This window comes from Haliotis rubra, unplaced genomic scaffold (assembly GCF_003918875.1).
Source record: "Haliotis rubra isolate DU_JTF1 unplaced genomic scaffold, ASM391887v1 Scf225, whole genome shotgun sequence".
In the NCBI taxonomy this organism is placed as follows: Eukaryota; Metazoa; Mollusca; class Gastropoda; order Lepetellida; family Haliotidae; genus Haliotis; species Haliotis rubra.
In genome coordinates, this window is record NW_025766281.1 from 703,542 (window position 1) to 725,030 (window position 21,489).

Sequence of the window (21,489 nt, forward strand, 5' to 3'; positions counted from 1 at the left end):
GTGACGAGTGAACGCTTTAACCACTGGGTTACCCCACCGCCCCCGATCTCTACAATAGGAATTTGACATCCATCAACTAAATGAGTAAGTTAATTGTTTTATCGGTATTCTAGAAGTTGGCGAGTCAGAAACAGAAACTTTATCGATGACACCTTTTTATTTATTGCATAGAGCAACGTTTGGTAGCGTCTTGATATTTTCCTACTCCAGGTAAATATAGGTTTGTTGTTGTTTTCTTGTTTTTTTCTAGCTTTGACTTGTCCAGTAGACCTGTCTCACGATATCTGACTGACCATCAGTATGTATAGCAATTCTGGTCACATGATATTCATTGCATTTCTTTGTAAAAACGAAGCAAATTCAAATAAAACTCAAATAAACACAAACACAAATTCAGTGAAATCATTCTGGTTTATTTTCTGACAGTCTTCCTTTCACACTTCACAAAGCCTATACATATCTAGCTCACTGCTGTTTCAACCAAAACAAAGGATGCAACTCTGAATAACACATGCAAATTCTTTCTGTTTTCACCCACTTAACATAGGGATTTTACACTAACGGATGTTCAGTCATTATACTCCTAAGAACAGTTGAGAATTGTCCAGAATATGGATAGTTGAAACTTAGGGAACTATACACAATTTAGGATAATTTTGTTATTATTTATGTAAATTGTGTGGGATAACTTCAATAATCAAATTGAAATTGCAGCACCTGAAATCTTCCTCTCACACTTCACAAAACCTACCCATATCTACCACACTGCAGTTTCCTCCTTAATATAGAAATGCAACTTCAAATAATACACCCTCTCTTTGAAATTTCACTTCACACATGAATTTTACATTGAGGATGTTCAGCCAGTATAGTAAACATGTCTTTACTAAACCCGGAGGACTGTTGGAATTTATTCAGAACATGGATATTTTGAAACTCAGGAAACCACCCAAAATTTAGGATCAGTTTCTTATTATTTATGTAAATTGTGTAGACTACCTTCAGAAATCAAAGAAAATTGCAGTACTTCAATTCAGTAATGATAGAGGGGTGGTGAGGTGGCCCAGTAGTTAAAGTATTCACTCGCCCTGCTGAAGACTCAAGTTCAATTCCCCACATGGATATAAAGTGTGAAGCCCATTTCTAGTGTACCCCATTGTAATCTTTCCGGTGTAAAACTAAACTCACTCACTCACTAATGCCAGCAAAACAGTAGGGGAAATATATAGATAACCATGATAACTGTTACCATGTTACCATGTTTACAAGCATGTTCTTTGTTTTGTTCTTGTCTACAGTATGTAAGTGATGAGGTGAGGTGAGGTGAAATTGGGTTTTACGTCGTGCTTGAGAATATTTCGCTCATATGACGACGTGCATGCGTGTGTATGTGTATGTGCGGCAGCTTGTACTAGTCGAGACTTAAGCTGGTCTTATAGTGCTAGCCCACTGAGATACCATGCTGCAGTGGAGCATGAATACCCCACACAGACACATTATACTGACTCTGAGCCGACCAGTCCTTGTTGTACCCGTTAATGCCGAGCTCAAGGCAGGGACCAACAAGTACCATATTTTAACGTCTTTTGGTATGATGCAGTCGGCGATCGAACCCGCGACCTTCCGCTCTCTGGGCGATCGCTCTAACCACTACACCACGGAGGCGGTCTGTAAGTGATGAAGGGGCTTGATGCCACTTAAAGACATATTCCAGCCATATCATGGCAGGTGGACACCAGAAATGGGTTTCACATATCACACCCATGTTGGGAATGACACCCAGCCATTCAGCTTGCTGAGCGGACATCTTAACCACCATACCTCATCGTTCCCTTCAGCACAAGATACCCTGGAATAGCCTGAAATAAGACACTAAAGAGGACAATTGCCAAGTTTATCTCAACAGTCCTCAGAATCTGCAGCTAACATAAGTTTACTCTGTTGACATTTTCTGTGATTAATATTAAGTCCCATTTTTAGCAAAACTGAAGCACAGAGAACATTCAAATGAATAGCCCTCAGAGGTTACTAGTCAGGGACCACCACCATCAATGGATAATACTCATTTCTTCAGTCTCTAGCTGTTGGGCTAGCATGAATATCAAAAACTGCCAGCATCATCTATATTTGCCATGCCACTGAAAGTCATAAGGACTCATCCATGTTCTGCAACCCAGGAAGTTGTGCCGAGCGCAGTGCTGAAACGTAAAAGGGTTGATATTGTTCTTCTTCACAAATGCTTCTTGCTCAGCATCTTCTGCAAGAATCTCATGGCTCACAACACGTGCTCGAAAAGGCAGGATTTTGGCCAGAGGTTTCAAGATTTTCTCCACTTCCTTAAATTCACATTTTCCACCCATTTCTAGAATGATCCTGTTTGCTCGTAGTGGGTAGACATAGTGGTCGATGTTGCCCTTCCCTCCGCCCATTCGTGTACCAATCCCCTTCTTGGACACAGACTTCCACGGTTGGTCGATGCGCCAGATGGCGAACATCCTCGATTCATCCATCTTGCGACCGATCGTCAGACGTAGCGCATCGTAGTGGCCCCATCGTAACCGGCCCCCGGTCAGTGCCTGAGAAGAGATGAAAGTTCTAGTCAGTATCTGTAGTGTACAAAGCTTCTCATGCTGACTTTGTGATGTAACATATTAATACTTGTTTACTTAGGGACCGTTCATAATTTATGGCTAGGGGGGTGATGATGAATTTTATGGAGAAGCATGTACAATGTAAATGACCCCCCTAAACTTTATGTACAAAGTAAGTGACCCCCCTGCATGTCATGTACAAAATCAATGAATCCCCCTCCCCCTTTCCAAATTCTAAAGCATAATTTTTAAATATTTTTATGTACAAAATTGCTGACCCCTCTAGAAACATATGTACCGGTACAAAATTGATCACCTCCTACCTCCTCAGAACAAAATGGGTGACCCCCTTAAAATCATCATCACCCCCTCTAGCCATAAACTATGAACGGTCCCTTATTGAGCTATTCAATATCAAATCGTTCTTCGCCTCCATTACCCCTGCCAGCTTCAAGTTCAATGGAGTGAAGGAACAGGGAAGTTATCTCTACACATACTTCCTGAATTACATGTTTGCCATATGGAATACTTGCAGAGTTACCTCCCTTGCTTTCATTCACTCTCTACGCCAGAAGAGTTTTGTAAGAATATATGTTACGAGAATCTAACAATAACGATGGCAGATAAGATAAGTAATCATCACCAATCTAATGGTTAAATTAGGCGAATTTCTGCTTATTCTAATAGAACCTGGGCCGGCAGGGGCAGGAGGAACTATTTGATATGCCGCGAGTGGCACTTAAAATGTTGAATGAAATATATCTAAAATATAAAAGTAATCATTAAAAATGAGGTTGGAAATCTGATAGCACAACCCTGTGAGAAAATTGGTGTCGTCTTCCTTTGATGGTGGCAATATTTTATTTGGACATTAAAAATATTTTCGAAATGAAGCAAGGGAAGTACTTTGCCAGCCTTTGCTCTCTTTGCTCGCACATAAGAAGCCTGGTCATGTTTCTCTCTGTTGCGCAACCCTATTTGCGCTACAGTTTGCCTGTGATCCAACAAAGTTATGTTGATCTATCAGGGGCTCTGCGGACATTTTTTATTTAGTTGACCTTTGACAAGCAAATATTTTCTTTTACTAGCCAAAGCTTACTAGCCAGACCCATGTAATGTTATTTCACCAGAATATTTTGTGAATAAAGTACTACATTTCCAACCAATGTTTTGTTTTATTTCATCACTCTGTTCAGTGATTCAAAAACAAAACAAATATGCCAACTGGATGCCACTTTAACAAGTATGAACACAAATAGTAACTGTCTAATTTTAAAATTGAGTACATTATATCATAAATGTCATCATAATGATAAATGAAATGATTCATTTATATTACTTTTCCAGGGCTGGAGATTGAGAACCTCAAACAACAGAATGGCATCCTATTTCAGAAGAACTTTAACCCTGTCAAATGTCACTGAATTTCAAATTAAATGCAGATAGATTTAACAGTTATTCAGCTACTGACTAAAGCTTCCTGCTTTTCTCTAACTGGTACTGAGAGCTCAGATATTGTCTTTGGTTTCATAGTCACAACACTTTGGTTTCACAGTCACAATGTTTAACCAATCACATTAACCAATCAGTCTGTCCAGGGCCACTAGCAATTCTTCTCTTGCCATTTGGGGCGATGGGGTAGCCTAGTGGTTAAAGCATTCGCTCGTCATGTCGAAGGGTACAATGTGTGAAGCCCATTTCTGGTGTCCCCGCCGTGATATTGCTGGAAGATTGCTAAAAGCGGCGTAAAACCATACTCAGTCAGTCAGTCTCTTGCCATTTGACATCCATTTACTAACAGACTTCTCTGGGTCAAACTCAGCAAGTTCTGAACCTTCTGATGAAGTCTTTGCACAGACAATCAGCTCAAAACATAACTTTTAACTCTTTTCTGGGCTGAGAAAGCTTGTTCACATTCAGCAGAGGGAACTGGCAGGGCTAACATAATCCTCACAAGATGAAGCACATTGCTGAAATGATTTTAGACTATATACCTGAATGCCATATTGTCCGTACTGTAACTTGTTGTGGATCTTGTCAGGGCCTCGCATCAGATGAAGATCTTTGGGAGTTTTCGGTGCTCGCACACCCTGCTGTAACTGAGGGACTTTTTCATAGAACCTCAACCTCTTTCTCTCAGGAAACTCCACATCTAACAACAAGAACAAAAACATAGGAAGGCTTATAAAATACCACAGGAGCTTGTATTGTTGAAAATAATACATCCTTGGTCCTACATTCATTCACTGATATCCATATCAGTGAACAAATGTAGGACCCAGAACGTATTATTTTCAGCAATAGAAGCCCCTGTGTAAAATATCATGTCAGGTCAATTTAATGGAGGTAAATTTCACATATTTGGGGCAAAGTGTTTTTCAATTAACCCATGATTTATCAATACCAGTTATCACATAAGACAACTGAGAAATCAATCTTGAAATCTGAGACTAATTATTTACAAATTTTAGTGAGTGAGTGAGTTTAGTTTTACGCCAATTTTAGCAATATTCCAGCAATATCATGGCGGGGGACACCAGAAATGGACTTAAAACATTGTGCCCATACAAATTTTAGTATTTATTAAAATTTAATATTTCTAAACACAAAGATCTTATAACAGATTTCCAGGGCTGTTGCTGTCGTTATCATGTTTTTGTTGCTGGGTATAAAGTTTCAAAAAATCTAACAGCCATCCGAACATGAAGAAACCCTAAAAGACACAATGTCATTTGCGCTTAACGTGCATCTCCTACATGATCGATACGAGATTACTCATTCAGCAGTGCCTGCAGTTTGTTTTATATCTGTTGGTTGTTCAGTGAACAAAAATATTGTAGTCACACAGTAGAAATCTACAGGTTTATCTGACTCACTACACTGTTTGCCAATACGGTTACCATGGCGTCAGGTCCAAGTACATGCATTATCACAATACTCAGCTTGATCTTTAGTAATGTATCTTGGCCATATTTAGCAATACTACAGCTTTGCCACAATGTCAGATGGTCAGTTGACACAATCAACCAGGTCTCACACTGTAACCAAAAGATATTTATTGTAGTTAGCATTTGAAAAGCATAATTGGGAATCGTTTTGCCTCTGTGGGAAGATCACAATGTTTGAAACTTACGGTCATACGATGGTGGATCCTCGAGCTTCATGAGAGTGGCCACCTGTGTAACAGCACATGGTGGGCCTGGAAGTAGAATTACCAGCATTCCAATCATTAACATCAATGAGGAAACAGGTTCACTACAAAAAGTCATTCAGAGAGTGTGAACATTGTCTTTCTAGTTTTACACTTGTGTCAGAGACTGACTGACTGACTGAGTTTGGTTTTACGCCGCTTTCAGCAATTTCCAACAGCTACATGGGCTTCACACATTGTACCCATGTGGGGATTCGGGTGTAAAAAGTTAACATGTTTAACCATTAAATTAGTCTCAAGATATTCAGCTACAGTGTAAAAAGTTATGTCTAAATTAGAAAATTCAGTGAATGTTGTCATCAGCTTTAATGGACTCACTATGAACATGATAACATGAATCAACAATGTGAATCGAAATGACAGATTTTGTTTGCCCATTCTTACAAGAAGTATTTTGTTTGTTCTTTAACGCTGCACTCAGCAATATTCCTGCCATATGGTGTCGGTCTCTAAATAATCTGGACCAGACAATCCAATGATCAATATCATGAGCATCGATCAAGAAGTGTGGGTATTATGATTTACAAAAACACCCCCTTGAGTCATGTGTTCAGCTAACAAACCAGTAACATAATCGGGCGAATCTTGGATCCAAACCCATGCAGAGCAGATCCTATCAAGGCTAAGGGAAGTAACTGTCCCAGTGAAATAGAGCATCTGACATCGCAAGCAAAGGTCGTAGTTTCCTTCACAAATAAAATACTATTGCATTTGCATATTCAGTTCGTCATGTATTATTGTCACACCATGACATAAAACCTCACCTCTAAATGACTTTACCGAAGAAATACCAAAATCTGTCAGTTTTGACAGGCCATTTCGATTTCTAACTAAACTTCCAAACATGCTGCATTTGGAACCGGAACAGGTACTTGTGTTATAACAGGTCCGCACTGAATGGGTAACATCAAACAATTATTATATTAAATTATTATCTACCGTAACCTAATTTATCATATATTATAGCTCACCTAGATCACATAGTATGCATAGCATTAGTTTTATAATGATGAATATAAAACTGTTTTCTGCAATATCCAGGGGCGGGTAACTCTAATCGAGAACTCACGATATGGGCGAATCATGAAAACTTTCAAGCTTGTCCAACATCAACGGAAGGACAACGGTAAGACAGGTGTTTAATGCAAAGACATGTTTGATGTCTCAGTGGTGTAATAGATAAGGTTGGATTCTGCATTGGTTTTACATTTATTGCTTCAGTAAATTTCACGTTTTCCTTCAAAATGGTACGGTGACATAACCGAACTTCAGCCGTTTGCTCTGTTTACGGTCAGTTCTGACGTAACCCTCTCACTATCAGCAGCTGATCGCCTGTCAATGCAGGTGCCCACAGGTGATAGGGTCACAAAGTCATACTTACTCTTGTTGACACGTTGTCAGACAACACGTATAGCAACAAGAAATCAGTCATTGAAATTGAGTGTTATTTTATTATAGCGTTTGACACGTTTAAATTACCGAGATAACAAACAAATCGCATTAAAAAAATATCTTGCATGGATTGTCATTAATATTTGGACAGAAACATGTTGGCCAGGTTTTTTTTACTTGTTTACATATGCTGACAAAACTTCAAAACACCTCAGAAAATGTGTATGTGTTAGTGAACCAGTTAAAATTTCAGCATGTTTATACAAGTCATCCAGTAAATGTTGGTATTGCTGATCATAGTTGTGAATACGTCAGACATGTTGGGTAACAGAAAAGCCAATTAGTGAACAGGTGCTCCAAAGTTGTGAACGGTTCATGTTAATGAACACATTTCTTAGTGAACAAGTTGTCAGTAACATATATAACATATTCAGCTCCCAAAATTTGATGAAGTCATGAAAAGTACCTAATGCCCTCTGCATTTGCTCATAAAGCAATCACTTATTGATGGTCAATGCTCTTATATATTTGATTTGATTTGGTAACTTGTCACTGTAATAAATTAGCACTGTCTTAATGATAAAAACATATCAAGGTATGTATTGTGCTATTGTTTCACTGAATATAATGAATAATACATCAACTACTGGTTTGTTGTTGTATTCGTTAACCCCTATTATAGTCTGTTTGCATTGAAAACGTACCGATGAATGTCAATTTAAACAAAAAAGTAAATCGAATAAGATGAAATTAAGATTGCAAATCCTCGTAATTTTACCTTGCCAACTGACCATTTAAATCTCAGAATTTTATTCAACTTAGGATAAAAGTTGTTTAACAAACGATCATAGTTTCAAATCGCTATTATTGGTTTGTATTACAAGGGTGTATGCACATTAAATGAAACACCGAGAACAAGTAGAGTTGGTCTAAGTTAACGCTCATCACGAGCCGCACGTGCATTTGTTTCACTGTTCCAACTACTGCGCTTACCCCCTTGTAATACAAACCAATAATAGCGATTTGAATGTATGATCATTTGTTAAACAACTTGTGTCCTACAATGAATAAAATTCTGAGATTTAAATGTTCAGTTGGCAAGGCAAATTTATGAGTATTCGCAGTCTTAATTTCACTTGATTTACTTTTTTGGTTAAAGTGAAATTCATCTGTACGTTTTCACTGCAAACAGACTATAGAGTTGTTTATTATATTTGCCTCACTGTGGATTGGTTTTAGCAATCTAAAGTAAAGCCCAGTTATGATGGTCAGTGTTGTTTTGTGTCGTACATTGCAGCTGCTGACATCCAGATTAACCTGAAGGATTTCCCCAATGTCCACGCGGGAGATGTGTTGGAAGTCTACCACCCAGAAGTGGAATTTAGGTAAAGCATGAGCTTATTTCAACCTCAACACAGAATAACCCCAACCAGAACTCTTCACTCCCAGAACCAGCTCCTGTTAACAGCCCCCAACATGCATTTAGCTTCATTCCACAAGCGATCTGTCAAACATGCAGCTTTTTGTCTTTGGAATTCTCTACCTATCAACATTAACGATTGAATTATTTGAACTTTCTGATTCTCTCACAATGTCATGTTCATCGATCCAGCTGTTGACAATAGGTAATAATCATACTTATCAAGCTAGTTGCAGCATGTACACTGAGTCTCAGTTTTACACTACAAATACACCAGAGCCTATCTCTATCACCAGAATCAAATATTCATGAAACTTTTGTTAAGGATTGTTATTACTTGAAGTTTGGTGTTATTTATCAAAGCATAAAATGCAAAATTACTAGTATATTCCAAGCCAATATCAACACTTGTATATTTTTTAATTTGACACTAGTCATTGTTGTGATAAATTATCAAAATGGTAAGAACATGTCGAAGAATTTATTTTATTATGTTTCGCTAAATATGATGAATAAAAATCTACTGCTCACTTGTTATTGTATTTGTTACCCAATATTGGGATATGTATCATGTTCTCCTTGTATTGGATTCATTGTAGACTTAATCTTGACCATTGTTTCAGTGTGCCAAATTTACACTGGTCCTGTGGTCCCTGGCTAGTGAAAAATCACCAGGACCACTATAGTTTGGCATGAAAATCATGTGGACCCGTTTTTTTGTAAATATCTCTTCATCCAATGACCCAATCGATCTCAAACTGTGCAAGTGGATGTTTTGTCAGACAACCTAATCACATTGTAAATCACCGATTTTATGCATTTGTATTAAAGAATCTGTCTATGTAACTGTCAACAAAATAAACAGCAGAACGCAGAAGGCTTGCAGAGGGAGGGAGCCAATGACCTGTAACAGCGGTAGTGTTGGGTCATAAAGGTAAATGCATGTGCAGTTCATGATAGTTACCTGTGCACTGCACAGTGATAGACCGTTTGGATCATTCACATTGACTACTTCTAGCTGTCATCATGAAAGCTTATTCAGATGATGCTAAACGTTTAATTAGCAATGTGTTTAAAAAAAATTTAAAAGAGAGCAAACGTAGCAAACCGATTTATAAGGTGTCAGATTACATGAAACGTACAACTTTTGCTCTTGGCATGAAAAAGAACATCGTGCTAACAATTGTGAAAAATAAACCAACAACCAATAAACAAAACCTTGTACAAAAAGGTAGGCATCCAAAGTTAGATTCTTTTGACATCAGGGTCATCAGCAAAGCTGACCTACATTGACGAACGTTGACCTTTATGACCCAACACTGCCGCTGTTACAGGTCATTGGCTCCCTCCCTCTGCAAGCCTTTTGCGTTCTGCTGTTTATTTTGTTGACAGTTACATAGACAGATTCTTTAATACAAATGCATAAAATCGGTGATTTACAATGTGATTAGGTTGTCTGACAAAACATCCACTTGCACAGTTTGAGATCGATTGGGTCATTGGATGAAGAGATATTTACAAAAAAACGGGTCCACATGCATTTCATGCCAAACTATAAGTGATAAGTTATCAGTGGTCCTGGTGGCCAGTGAGTGTTGTATTGATAGTCAAGTAAATCTATGAATGTTATTTTGGACAAGTGAAGTACAGACCGGACCAGTAATTATTTTCCACTTACTGGTCCTGTTGTCACTGTCCTTTCCCTGTGTTTACTATGGCAGAAGTCTTTGGCTAACATTCAGATGATGGATATTCCATGTTCCTTGGGTCAAGCTGATGCCAAAGATGCAAAAGAAGACAGTTACAAAACTTTCATGGCTGACATTTTTGTAATAATATTATTTATCGTTTTAAGTTCATAATGATTATTAATAGAGACTGGGGCGACGGGGTAGCCTAGAGGTTAAATCGTTCGCTTGCTACACCGAAGACCCGGGTTCGATTCCCCACATAGGTGTGCAGTGTGCAAAATAGTTTTCATTTTGCTAGCCAGTTGGGCTAGCTATGTTAGAAAGTTACTAACCCAGTTAATAATTCACTAGCCAATAATTTGAATGTAGAAACTAAGCAAAGGATTACAAAAAGGTATAAAATACCATCAAATACAAATGACCCCATGGAAATTCACTAGCCAGCCAGGCCAGTGACTGTTAAGATTTACTGGCCCAACTGGATTTTTACTAGCCACAGGCTAACGGGCCAGGGACTATTTAGCACACTGGGTTACAATGTGTGAAGTCCATTTCTGGTGTCCTTCACTCTGATATTACTGGAATATTGCTAAGAGCAGCTTAAAACTAAACTCACTCACTATTGATACAGTCTAGTTATAGTCTAGTCAATAGTGTATATTTTTGCGACTGTTTGTTGCAGCCGTTTGCTGGTGCAGATTACCAAATTGCCAGAGGAAGCTGTACAGCTGAAAGGTATTTGTCAAATCTGGCTGTCATTGATGTCAACTGTCTGTAAATATTGTTTATTTGTAGTCTCATGGTGATTCTGATGCACAATAAATCCCAACTGTCCCATGTCCTTTGGGATCAGCATGTCTACACATCAGAATGTCTTATGGCACTCTTTTGATATCTCCTTGTAGGGAAATTCAGGCATAAGCTCAACATAGTTCTAGTGTCTCATGGTGATTCAGGGGCACAATATGTCCCCATTGTCCCATGTCTTATAGGATCAGCATGTCCTACACACCAGCTTGTCTTATATGAATCCTTATTTGATATGCCATGCTGAAAAAGCTTAATGGCAGTATGTTTATCTTTCTTGTGCAGAGGATTTCCAAGAGCACTTCAAACTTTTCTCAAGTAGTGATTCCTAAGGCTGTTACGATTCACTCGGGGGGCGGTGGGGTAGCCTAGTGGTTAAAGCGTTCGCTCGTTACCCCGAAGACCCGGGTTCGAATCCCCACATGGGTACATTGTGTGAAGCTCATTTCTGGTGTCCCCTGCAGTGATATTGCTGGAATATTGCTGAAAGCGGCGTAAAACCAAACTCACTCACTACAATTCACTCGACATATTCGGTGAATCGAACCGTAGCCCTTCATGAATTCAATTCTTTATTCGTGGTCACCAGAATGGTGAAAGCCAGGCATAAGCTGAACGAGCTCAAGTACATCATGCATATATCTGTTGGATAGAAGATGCTCAAGCTCTTATCTGCCCCAGGGAATTCTAAGGCTGAATCGACCCAAATATCATACCTAGCTCCCCCTTGTGGTTCTGGGGAAGAATAGGCCAAAGAGCATGCAATTTCACCTTGGTGGTTCTGGGGCTTGATAGGTTCAAGCACATCCTGCTTATCAATTGGTGCTTTTACGGCAGAATAAGCCAAAGCAAATAGAGCAAACTATTTGTTAATTTTAAGTTAATTAACATAATAATAATTTCCTGTAGCGGAGACTGTGAGCATTGAGACGACAATAGCAACAGCGTTCCAGCTGAGAGCATACCAGGATGTGTACGTCAACAAGATTGATCCCAAGGTAAGCATGCCATCTTTGTATTAGCAGGACAACGATTATAGTTGCCAGTGTAAGCAATGGTTTAATTAGCATGTATGCTATTCTTTGTGCAAATTCTATTTTGGTTGATGATCATGATTATGATTGTTAATCTCATTTTGCCCTGTACCGATGTTGTAGATGTTTTTGACATGGGTCCCATTCCATAGAAAGATTGTAGCGTTACGACAATCGTAAGTCTATGTTAAAGTATGGGAGTTACGATCACCTTAGCGCTACGATTGCTTTATGGAATGGATCCCTGGGCCTATAATTTTTAAGCTCTCTTAGCTCTAAGATAGTCGTAAGTGCCATATCGTAACATTAACGTACAGCTATCTTAGCTAAGAGAGCTTTGAAAATCAAAGACCTGGGCCTAGATTTTCGAAGCTCTCTTAACGCTAAGATAGTCGTAAGTGCCATACCTTAACATTAACTTAAGACTGTCTTAGCGCTAAGAGAGCTTCAAAAATCTAGGCCCAGGTCCTTGATTTTCGAAGCTCTCTTAGCGCTAAGATAGCTGTAAGTTAATGTTAAGATATGACACTTATCTTAGCGCTAAGAGAGCTTCGAAAATCAAGGACCTGGGTTATAACTGGTAGGTCTTTCTGTAAGTATTGTGTGTGTTGCAGCATGTTGCGCTGGACCTGGTGGAGCTCCTGTACAAGGAGCAGTACTACAGCCGCAGCGACATGTGGAGGATGAGGAAGAGTCTGGTGGGTACCTGGTAGGATGCTTGTAGAATAACATCAGTCCATCGTGGTGTGTCAAGCTTGTCGTTAGAGCAGGCTAAATGGGAATCTTTAGAGGAAAAGTTGGGTAACATATGTTCCCAGTTTCTCAAGTTTGTCATCAGAGCAGGCTGAATTGGGATCTGTTGAAGAAGAGTGTGGTGGGTACCTGGTAGAATTCTTGTAGGACGCCATATGTCCCTAGTGTGTCAAGAGCTGGAATCTAAAGAGGACTCTGGTGGGTACCCGGTAGGATGCTTGTTAAAAGAGCAGACTAAAATGGAGATCTGTTGGTCACAGTTGGTGAATAAATTTGGTGTTTGATGGAAAACAACGAATAGAAAGAAAATGTGTTTATCTTCGAAATGTTTCATTGTTTCAGATAAAGTTTTTTCCACTAGTTCATCTGCTTTACACAGATGTTGTAATGCTTTTTGTTTACATTACAGGTTAGGAAATGTGTTTACCTCAACAAGAAAATAGAATTCGCAGAGATGCGGTAAGACATCACTGACTTCTAGATGTATCGTGTATTCAGAAGACGTGTCACCTAAAGATCTCTTGATTAGGATTCACTGTGAAATTTGTACTCTCACTTGATTTTATTAACTCTATACGTGGCATCTTGGTTTATTTAATTTTTTGTTTCCAATAATTTTTTGGGAAAAAAAGATTTCACTCTTCCTTTCAGTGTGAAAAATTGCATGTTTGGAAATGTAAGTCACAGTTTCTAAATCAGAGGCTGCCAATTTCGATATGTCAGAGTGGTGCACAAAGTATGTGACTACCACTCGTCAGACTTAGATCTCTGTGGAAGGTGTGGTGGCTGAATGGGCTGGATTGCTGACTTTAGTGTGTAGAGTGCAATTTTACACTGGCAGACTGATCTCTGTGGAGGGCTTGGCTGAATGGGTTAGATTGCTGACTTTGTGTGTAACTCAGACAATTTTGTGCCGAACTCAGAGAGAGAGTGGGTTCAAATACCAGGTGGAGCTCAACCCAAAAAGTACCCAAATCAGTACTTTATTGAGAAAGTGTGATCCCAAATAAAACATTTGTTAGCAAAATAAGGCCATGTCAGCTAAATAAGGCCCTAACAGCAACATGGTAGCCACATCATGGCATTTATATAACATTTGACCGCTATCTAAATGGTATTGTTTATTCATTTAATTCTATTGATGATAATTTGATCCACTATTCCACTTGTGGCTGACTTTAGCTTGGTGTTTTCAGAGCCACAGTGAACGAGATGTGGTCCAAGGGAGACAAGGTGGCTTGTGGCGTCATCACCGAGGACACCAGGGTAGGTCCAGATATACTGCATAATGCTGTTGTTTATAACTTCTACTGGAGTACTGTCCTCTATATCTCCAATGCTCACATTTCGGTAAACCCACACTTACCCTGGATCCAGTCCTATGGTTCTCACAATCTCAGATCCATTGCCCTAGATTGCCATTACCAGTTAGGCTGGCTAGACTACTAGGTCTAGTGTACCATTCAGAATGTGAGTAACAAACCAGCCTCATTGTTGGGTGGGAAGTACCACAATGGCAGTCAGTGTACCATTCAGAATGTAAGCAAACCAGCCTCATTGTTGGGTGGGAAGTACCACAATGGCAGTCAGTACAATTGATTGTAATCAATTTAGGAGAAATTCAATAATCAAAACCCGACGGTCAAGTTAAAGTAAGCTCTGAGAAATCTTTTGCATGGAAAGGATGTCTTTCTCCTTAAATATTTGGGCTGGTTTCGGTTTCTTGGTAATGTAAGTTACCTCCCTTACCTTTCTTTTATGTGGACGTTCGATTGGTCGGTAAAATAGTAATGAGAATCAAGGGCAGGTAATTTGCAATCACAAGATCCACAGGAGTGGATCCAAATGTGAGGAATGTCAGTGGAGATAAAGTGGATTTTGTATTCCCACTGTGATGGCTTGAATTTTTCTCTCCATAAACACTGTATGTTTTCCTGTTACCACTTGGTGCTAGCTTCACGGGTGACTAATTGTAATACTGAAAGCTGCTGGAAGGGCCAGTTTGTGTGAATTGGTCTTCAGTAACCCATGCTTGTCATAAGAGGTGACTAACGGGATCGGGTGGTCAGGCTCACTGACTTGGTTGACACATGTCATCGGTTCCCAATTGCTTAGATCGATGCTCATGTTGTTGATCATTGGATTGTCTGGTCCAGACTCGATTATTTACAGACTGCCGCCATATAGCTGGAATATTGCTGAGTGCGGCGTAAAACTAAACTCGCTCACTCACTGACTCATAAGATGCTACTAATAGGATCGGGTGGTCAGGCTGGTTGACACATGTCATTGTATCCCAATTGCGTAGATCAATGCTCATGATATTGATCACTGGATTATACGGTCCAGACTCGATTATTAACAGACCACCCCACCCCCATCCCCCATGTTAAGTTCCTTAATCCTCACTTCTCCTGCCCATCCCAACTCCACCCCACCCCCATCCCCATCAGATCACCCTCATCACATCCCATCTCCCAAACAAACACCTCCATTCACCCACTAGATCTACCTGTTGACTGCTTTCCCCAAAGTATCTACTAACTCATGGAATTCTATTTTACGAATAAGGTACTTCCTTCATTTCTAGGCTGTTTCTTATTCCTTTCTGCTGGAATAGTCCTGTATATGAACATCCTCTGTGTGCAGATTGTTTACAGATCATCTACAGCCGTGGTCCAGATCTTCATACAGATGAGCGCAGAGATGTGGGACTTTGACATCAATGGCGATCTCTACTTTGAGAAGGCGGTCAACGGCTTCCTCACTGATCTCTTTGTCAAGTGGAAGGTAAATTCATGTCGTGTGTAATATCCATGATCAATCAGGTTTTATTCTGGTAAAGAACAGACTTTCATTATTGGTTTTAAGTATTGGATATTGAGTGTAGTGCACAAAGTTACGTCTATTTTCAATGTCCGCTTCTGAGTTGTTCTGCTGTTTTTGTTGGTAATACATGCAGAAATGTGTCAACATTCACCAGTGGCATGAAACAAGCTGATGGTTTCAAGTTTTCTATGTTGTATTTTTATTCAAAGTTACTTATATATTTCTTGATAATTAATATTTAGTTGATGAATATTGATTTTTAAGATCTGCTTTGATAGCAAGGCCGGGCAGATTCTCCATTTGTTTGCAAAGATCACTAAGTTTGGGATCCTAGATAACTCAGTAGTCACTCAGATGTGTTTCAGTCCTTGTTTGAAGTCTTGTGAAATTTATTTGATTGATTAATCTTGACACACACCGTGTACACCATTGTAGGGTAAGCTGTTTTTAGTTCATATTTGAGCATCTTTGAAATAATGCTCCATGTCCATGATGAGATATCATGGAAAGCCAAATATAATGAAGGCCTTTCCTATAATTTTCTTCCAGGAACAAAACTGTTGCCATGATGTCACTATTGTACTCTTCTCAAGGACGTTCTATCGAGCCCGATCTCTTGGTGAGTTAAATGGTTTCTTGGGAGTTATCCAGTCACTCGTTGAGTTACAGAGTTGCCGAGTCCCCTGGTCCTTTGGCAAATTACCTGGTCATTCGGTGAGTTAACTGATCCCATGGTGAGTTACCTGGTCCATAGATGAGACACCCAGTTCCATGGTGTTACCCAGTACCTTGGCAAGTTACCTGTCCTGTGGTGAGTTCCCTGGTCCCTTGGTGAGTTACCCAGTCCTTTGGTGACTTACCCAGTTGCTTGGTGGGTTCCCTGGTCCCTTGGTGAGTAGCAGGGTGCATTGGTGAGTTACATAGTCCCTTGGTGAGTTACAGGGTGCATTGGTGAGTCCTTTGGTAAGTTACCCAGTCCCTTGGTGAGTTACAGGGTGCATTGGTGAGTCCTTTGGTAAGTTGCTGGAATATTGCTAAAGTTTGGTGAGTCCTTTGGTAAGTTTCTTTACAGGGTGCATTGGTGAGTCCTTTGGTAAGTTACCTGGTCCCTTGGTGAGTTACCTGGTCCCTGCATTGGTCCCTTGGTAGTTACCTGGTGAGTTACCCGGTCCCTTGGTGAGTTACCTGGTCCCTTGGTGAGTTACCCGGTCCCTTGGTGAGTCTACTTGCCCCACACGTTATTTACACAGGTCAGACAAGGCAGACAAACTTACTGAACACCCCTACAATACCACATGTCCTTTGCTCTCTGAAAATTTAGAACAAATAATCTTTGTAATGATTAACCTACAAAAAGGGAGAGAGTATGAACTTCAGAAATAAAGGTATATCTACTGTATCAGTATGTTTATCGTATCTCACCCACATTGTCAGGATACATATCGTATCTGCCTGACTGGATCATTACACCTCTACTCTGTATATGCCCTACTGCCAGTGAACCGCCTCCGTGGTGTAGTGGTTAGAGCGTCCGCCCGGAGAGCGGAAGGTCGCGGGTTCGATCCCCGACCGCGTCATACCAAAAGTCGTTAAAATATGGTACTTGTTGGTCCCTGCCTGGCGCTCGGCATTAATGGGTACAACAAGGACTGGTCGACTCGGAGTCAGTATAATGTGTCTGAGTGGGGTATTCATGCTTCACTGCGGCATGGTATCTCAGTGGGCTAGCACTATAAAACCAGCTTCAGTCTGGGCTAGTACAAGCAGCCGCACATACACATACACATGCATGCACGTCGTCATATGAGCGAAATATTCTCAAGCACGTTAAACCCAATTTCACCTCACCTCACCTCTACTGCCAGTACATGTGTCTACACTGTCCGATTCAGATGATTTCCCTCCAGAGGTTCAAGAGTGTCTGCAAGTTGACTATCAAGGCCGGATCTATGAAGATTTCTACAGGTAATTGTTGTGAGTCTGACTGTGCTGGTTATGAAACTCAATTCCGACATAAAACACCTGCAACGAGAAGATGCATTTGCCAGTCATTGGTGTATTTTGCCAGTCAGAGTTATCTACCCTGTCTGGACAATGCCTGTTTTACTTTGAAACATTTTGAAATAATTTCAGCATTTGCCCCATCACTTCTAAGGTTTCATTTTTTGCCAGTGAGTGTTATCTCCCCTTTGTGGACACTACCAAAATTTATTAAAAACAGTTTTAGGATAATTTCATTGTTTGCTCATCTCTTCTAAATTGTCATATTATCACACTAAGAGTTATCTACCCAGTCTGGGCACTGCACACATCAATTCAAAAGATTTTGTTAATAATTTAATTATTTGTTCATCCCTTCTAAATTTTCATATTTTGCCAGTCAGAGTTATCTACCCTGTCTGGACACTGCCAATATTAGTTCAAAACATTTTATGGATTTTCATCATTCTCATGTTTTGACTGTCAGAGTTGTCTACCCTGATTTTTTTCATCTACATGGGAACAAAGACTTTACAGTGCTGCAAATCCCAAGATGACTCTGCCTTGTATTCCAGGGTTGTGATACAGAATGAACGCTATGAGGAGTGGACCAACACCCTGAAGCTGCTGCGGAAGTACTTCAACCAGTATCAGACGAGAGTGCTGCGATACCATAAACAAAGGGGTTTCCACATGCCCCCGGCGTGGAACTCAAAGGCAGCTCAGGGCAACTTTCTGGAAACTCTCAACGTGTCCCTAAACTGTGAGTGGTGCCGGTTTCATATGCTGTTATCTGGATAACTAGGCAGTGTGTGATAACTGGACTGTATGATAACTAGATAGTATACGATAACTCGACTGTGTTTGATAAGTAGACAGTATGTGATAACTGATCTGCATATGATAACTAGACAGTATGTGATAGCTGGACTGAATTTGATAATTAAACAGTGTGAGAAAACTAGATAGTATGTGATAACTAGCCATATGTAATAACTAGACAGTATGTGATAACTTGCCATATGTGATAACTGGACTGTATATGGTAACTAAACAGTGTGTGATAATTGGACTGTACTTATTTAAAGGTCACATGCAACCAAAAAATCAAACATAATTAAAACACAATTATCACTTCTTCGTGACATATAATATGCATTGCTGATTATGAAAAAACAAATAAACAAAATTATAAGCGTACAATCGCAAATCAAAAGTGCAGTATTTTGTACTTGGGTTTACCTCCCTCGAAACGAAGCAGCCGGGATACCGAACCCAGTCAGAGCGGGTGGGTGTGCACTCAAGTGTAACGACTGGTTCATTAGCAGATGCCGCCTTCACGGCTTATTGCGTGTGTATATATATATAGAAAGTTGGGTTTTGTAAATACATGCTCATTTTTGTGTATAACATTTTGCAATCAACAGACATCATAACATGTCATGTGTTCAAAGTATCACACCTGCCTGTCTGTGTAATTACATAATGTGACAGAGACCGAACTTCGGGCCATAAATCAATGCGTTTTGTTTATGGTGTATAGCCTGATTGGTGTTAAGTTCAAATTGCATGTAGTCAGTGATCGCAGTTGTGTATTGAATATTGTCATTAGCAGACAGGCAGGCAGACACACAGGTGTCAATAAAACAAGACATTGAGTTTTGTCTGTGACAGCGACATATCTATATCACAGTTAGAAATTGTGTCAACTCTAAATAATGACATTGCTTTTAAGTATCGAACTGAGAAAGTGACTTCGGTAAGAAGAGCGTGTGGTGAAATAGACAAATGAAATTATATAAACAGTTTATTTACTGTCATAACATACAAAAGCTCGCGTGCCTGTGAGATATCAACAAAACATTATGAAAATAGCTCATACCAAAGCCTTCACCGGTATTCACCAGACAGCCCGCTTCCAAGTTCGCGAACCTATTTCACTGCTTGCGCGTGCTATGAGCGCAGCCCAGCTGTTGAAACCGGTATTCCCCAGAAAAGTCTGGGAAAATTAGTGAAACGTTTGAACTCCGATTTAGCGTTTTTTTCATCGCGTTATTTTCAACTTTATAAGTTGAATTTGCATTTTGGCACGCTTTGTTTGGTAAGTCCATACCGAAAGGTATCAGAATCTGCAAAGTTGTGTTTTCGTTGCATGTGACCTTTAAGTAACAAAACAGTATGAGATAACTAGACAGTCTATAGTAAACTAGACAGTATGAGATAACTAGACAGTCTATAGTAAACAAGACAGTATGAGATAACTAGACAGTCTATAGTAAACTAGACAGTATGAGATAACTAGACAGTCTATAGTAAACTAGACAGTATGAGATAACTAGACAGTCTATAGTAAACTAGACAGTATGAGATAACTAGACAGTCTATAATAAACTAGACAGTATGAGATAACTAGACAGTCTATAGTAAACTAGACAGTATGAGATAACTAGACAGTCTATAGTAAACTAGACAGTATGTGATAACTGGACAGTCTATAGTAAACTAGACAGTATGAGATAACTGGACAGTCTATAATAAACTAGACAGTATGAGATGACTGGACAGTCTATAGTAAACTAGACAGTATGAGATGACTAGACAGTCTATAGTAAACTAGACAGTATGAGATGACTAGACAGTCTATAGTAAACTAGACAGTATGAGATAACTAGACAGTCTATAGTAAACTAGACAGTATGAGATAACTAGACAGTCTATAGTAAACTAGACAGTATGAGATAACTAGACAGTCTATAGTAAACTAGACAGTATGAGATAACTAGACAGTCTATAGTAAACTAGACAGTATGTGATAACTGGACAGTCTATAGTAAACTAGACAGTATGAGATAACTAGACAGTCTATAGTAAACTAGACAGTATGAGATAACTGGACAGTCTATAATAAACTAGACAGTATGAGATAACTGGACAGTCTATAATAAACTAGACAGTATGAGATAACTAGACAGTCTATAATAAACTAGACAGTATGAGATAACTAGACAGTCTATAATAAACTAGACAGTATGAGATAGCTAGACAGTCTATAATAAACTAGACAGTATGAGATAACTAATCAATATGTAGTTACTAGAAGGTATTAGACAAGCCCTGCATGATCTCCTTCTCGTCCAGTGTTTGAGAGCTACTACCTGGACCGGAACTTTGATCGGACGGGGAAAGTGTCCGTGGTGATCACGCCAGGTCCAGGTGTGTTCCAAGTGGACCGAGAGCTGACCAACATCACCAAACAAAGGACTATAGACTGTGGTATGTATTGTCAGCATCAGAACACAGGTAAACTCTGAGCTAACTGTACAGTGAATGACATTGGGCTTCTTGACCCAATCAGATGTCAGGGTTATTTTTTAATGATTTGCTCCTATTCGCAAATTTTGATCTCAGCAAAAGGAATATACAAATAACAACATGTTAGTACAGTGTTTGATTGTTGATGTCATAACATTCCCAAACGACAGGATGTATTGGATGGTTCAATTTATTTGCATCCCAATCTCCTCAGTGTTGTTTTTGAGTTTTGAGATATGATTGTCTGATGTATCTCAGTCATACCGAGAATTTATATTCAGCTAAAGGTTTGAACTTTCTCCAAACACAAACTTCTGAGGAACGAATTTATTGACGCTAGAGGTTCAAGTCCCCACATAGTTTTAACTGTGTACAGCACATGTGCAATGAAGCAGGCAATATTTGTTGCTGAAATTAGTTGTTGTGTGACCAGGTGTAGGAGGACCTCTTGAAAGCTTAAATACTGTCC

The 21,489-nt window shown here is 39.5% G+C and overlaps 2 protein-coding genes across 2 annotated transcripts in view; one reads left to right on the top strand and one right to left on the bottom strand.

Moving 5' to 3' along the window:
- Positions 1-1,584: 1,584 nt before the first annotated feature.
- On the bottom strand, positions 1,585-6,701 carry LOC124277652 (39S ribosomal protein L16, mitochondrial-like). The gene is made up of 4 exons (XM_046713379.1): positions 6,567-6,701; positions 5,725-5,790; positions 4,586-4,743; positions 1,585-2,576 (listed from the first exon to the last, which is right to left on the bottom strand). Exons 1-4 carry the CDS (start codon positions 6,646-6,648, stop codon positions 2,118-2,120), a joined length of 765 nt encoding a protein of 254 aa, XP_046569335.1. The 5' UTR covers positions 6,649-6,701; the 3' UTR covers positions 1,585-2,117.
- A 135-nt stretch (positions 6,702-6,836) lies between these two features.
- LOC124277675 (GATOR complex protein Iml1-like) overlaps positions 6,837-21,489 on the top strand; it is a 57,752-nt gene continuing 43,099 nt past the window's right edge. The window contains 12 exon segments of the mRNA XM_046713408.1: positions 6,837-6,928; positions 8,492-8,579; positions 10,988-11,040; positions 12,022-12,110; positions 12,761-12,844; positions 13,309-13,358; positions 14,096-14,165; positions 15,549-15,689; positions 16,278-16,347; positions 17,621-17,693; positions 18,284-18,471; positions 20,847-20,981. Coding sequence (XP_046569364.1) covers positions 6,886-6,928; positions 8,492-8,579; positions 10,988-11,040; positions 12,022-12,110; positions 12,761-12,844; positions 13,309-13,358; positions 14,096-14,165; positions 15,549-15,689; positions 16,278-16,347; positions 17,621-17,693; positions 18,284-18,471; positions 20,847-20,981 — 1,084 coding nt within the window. The 5' untranslated portion in view covers positions 6,837-6,885.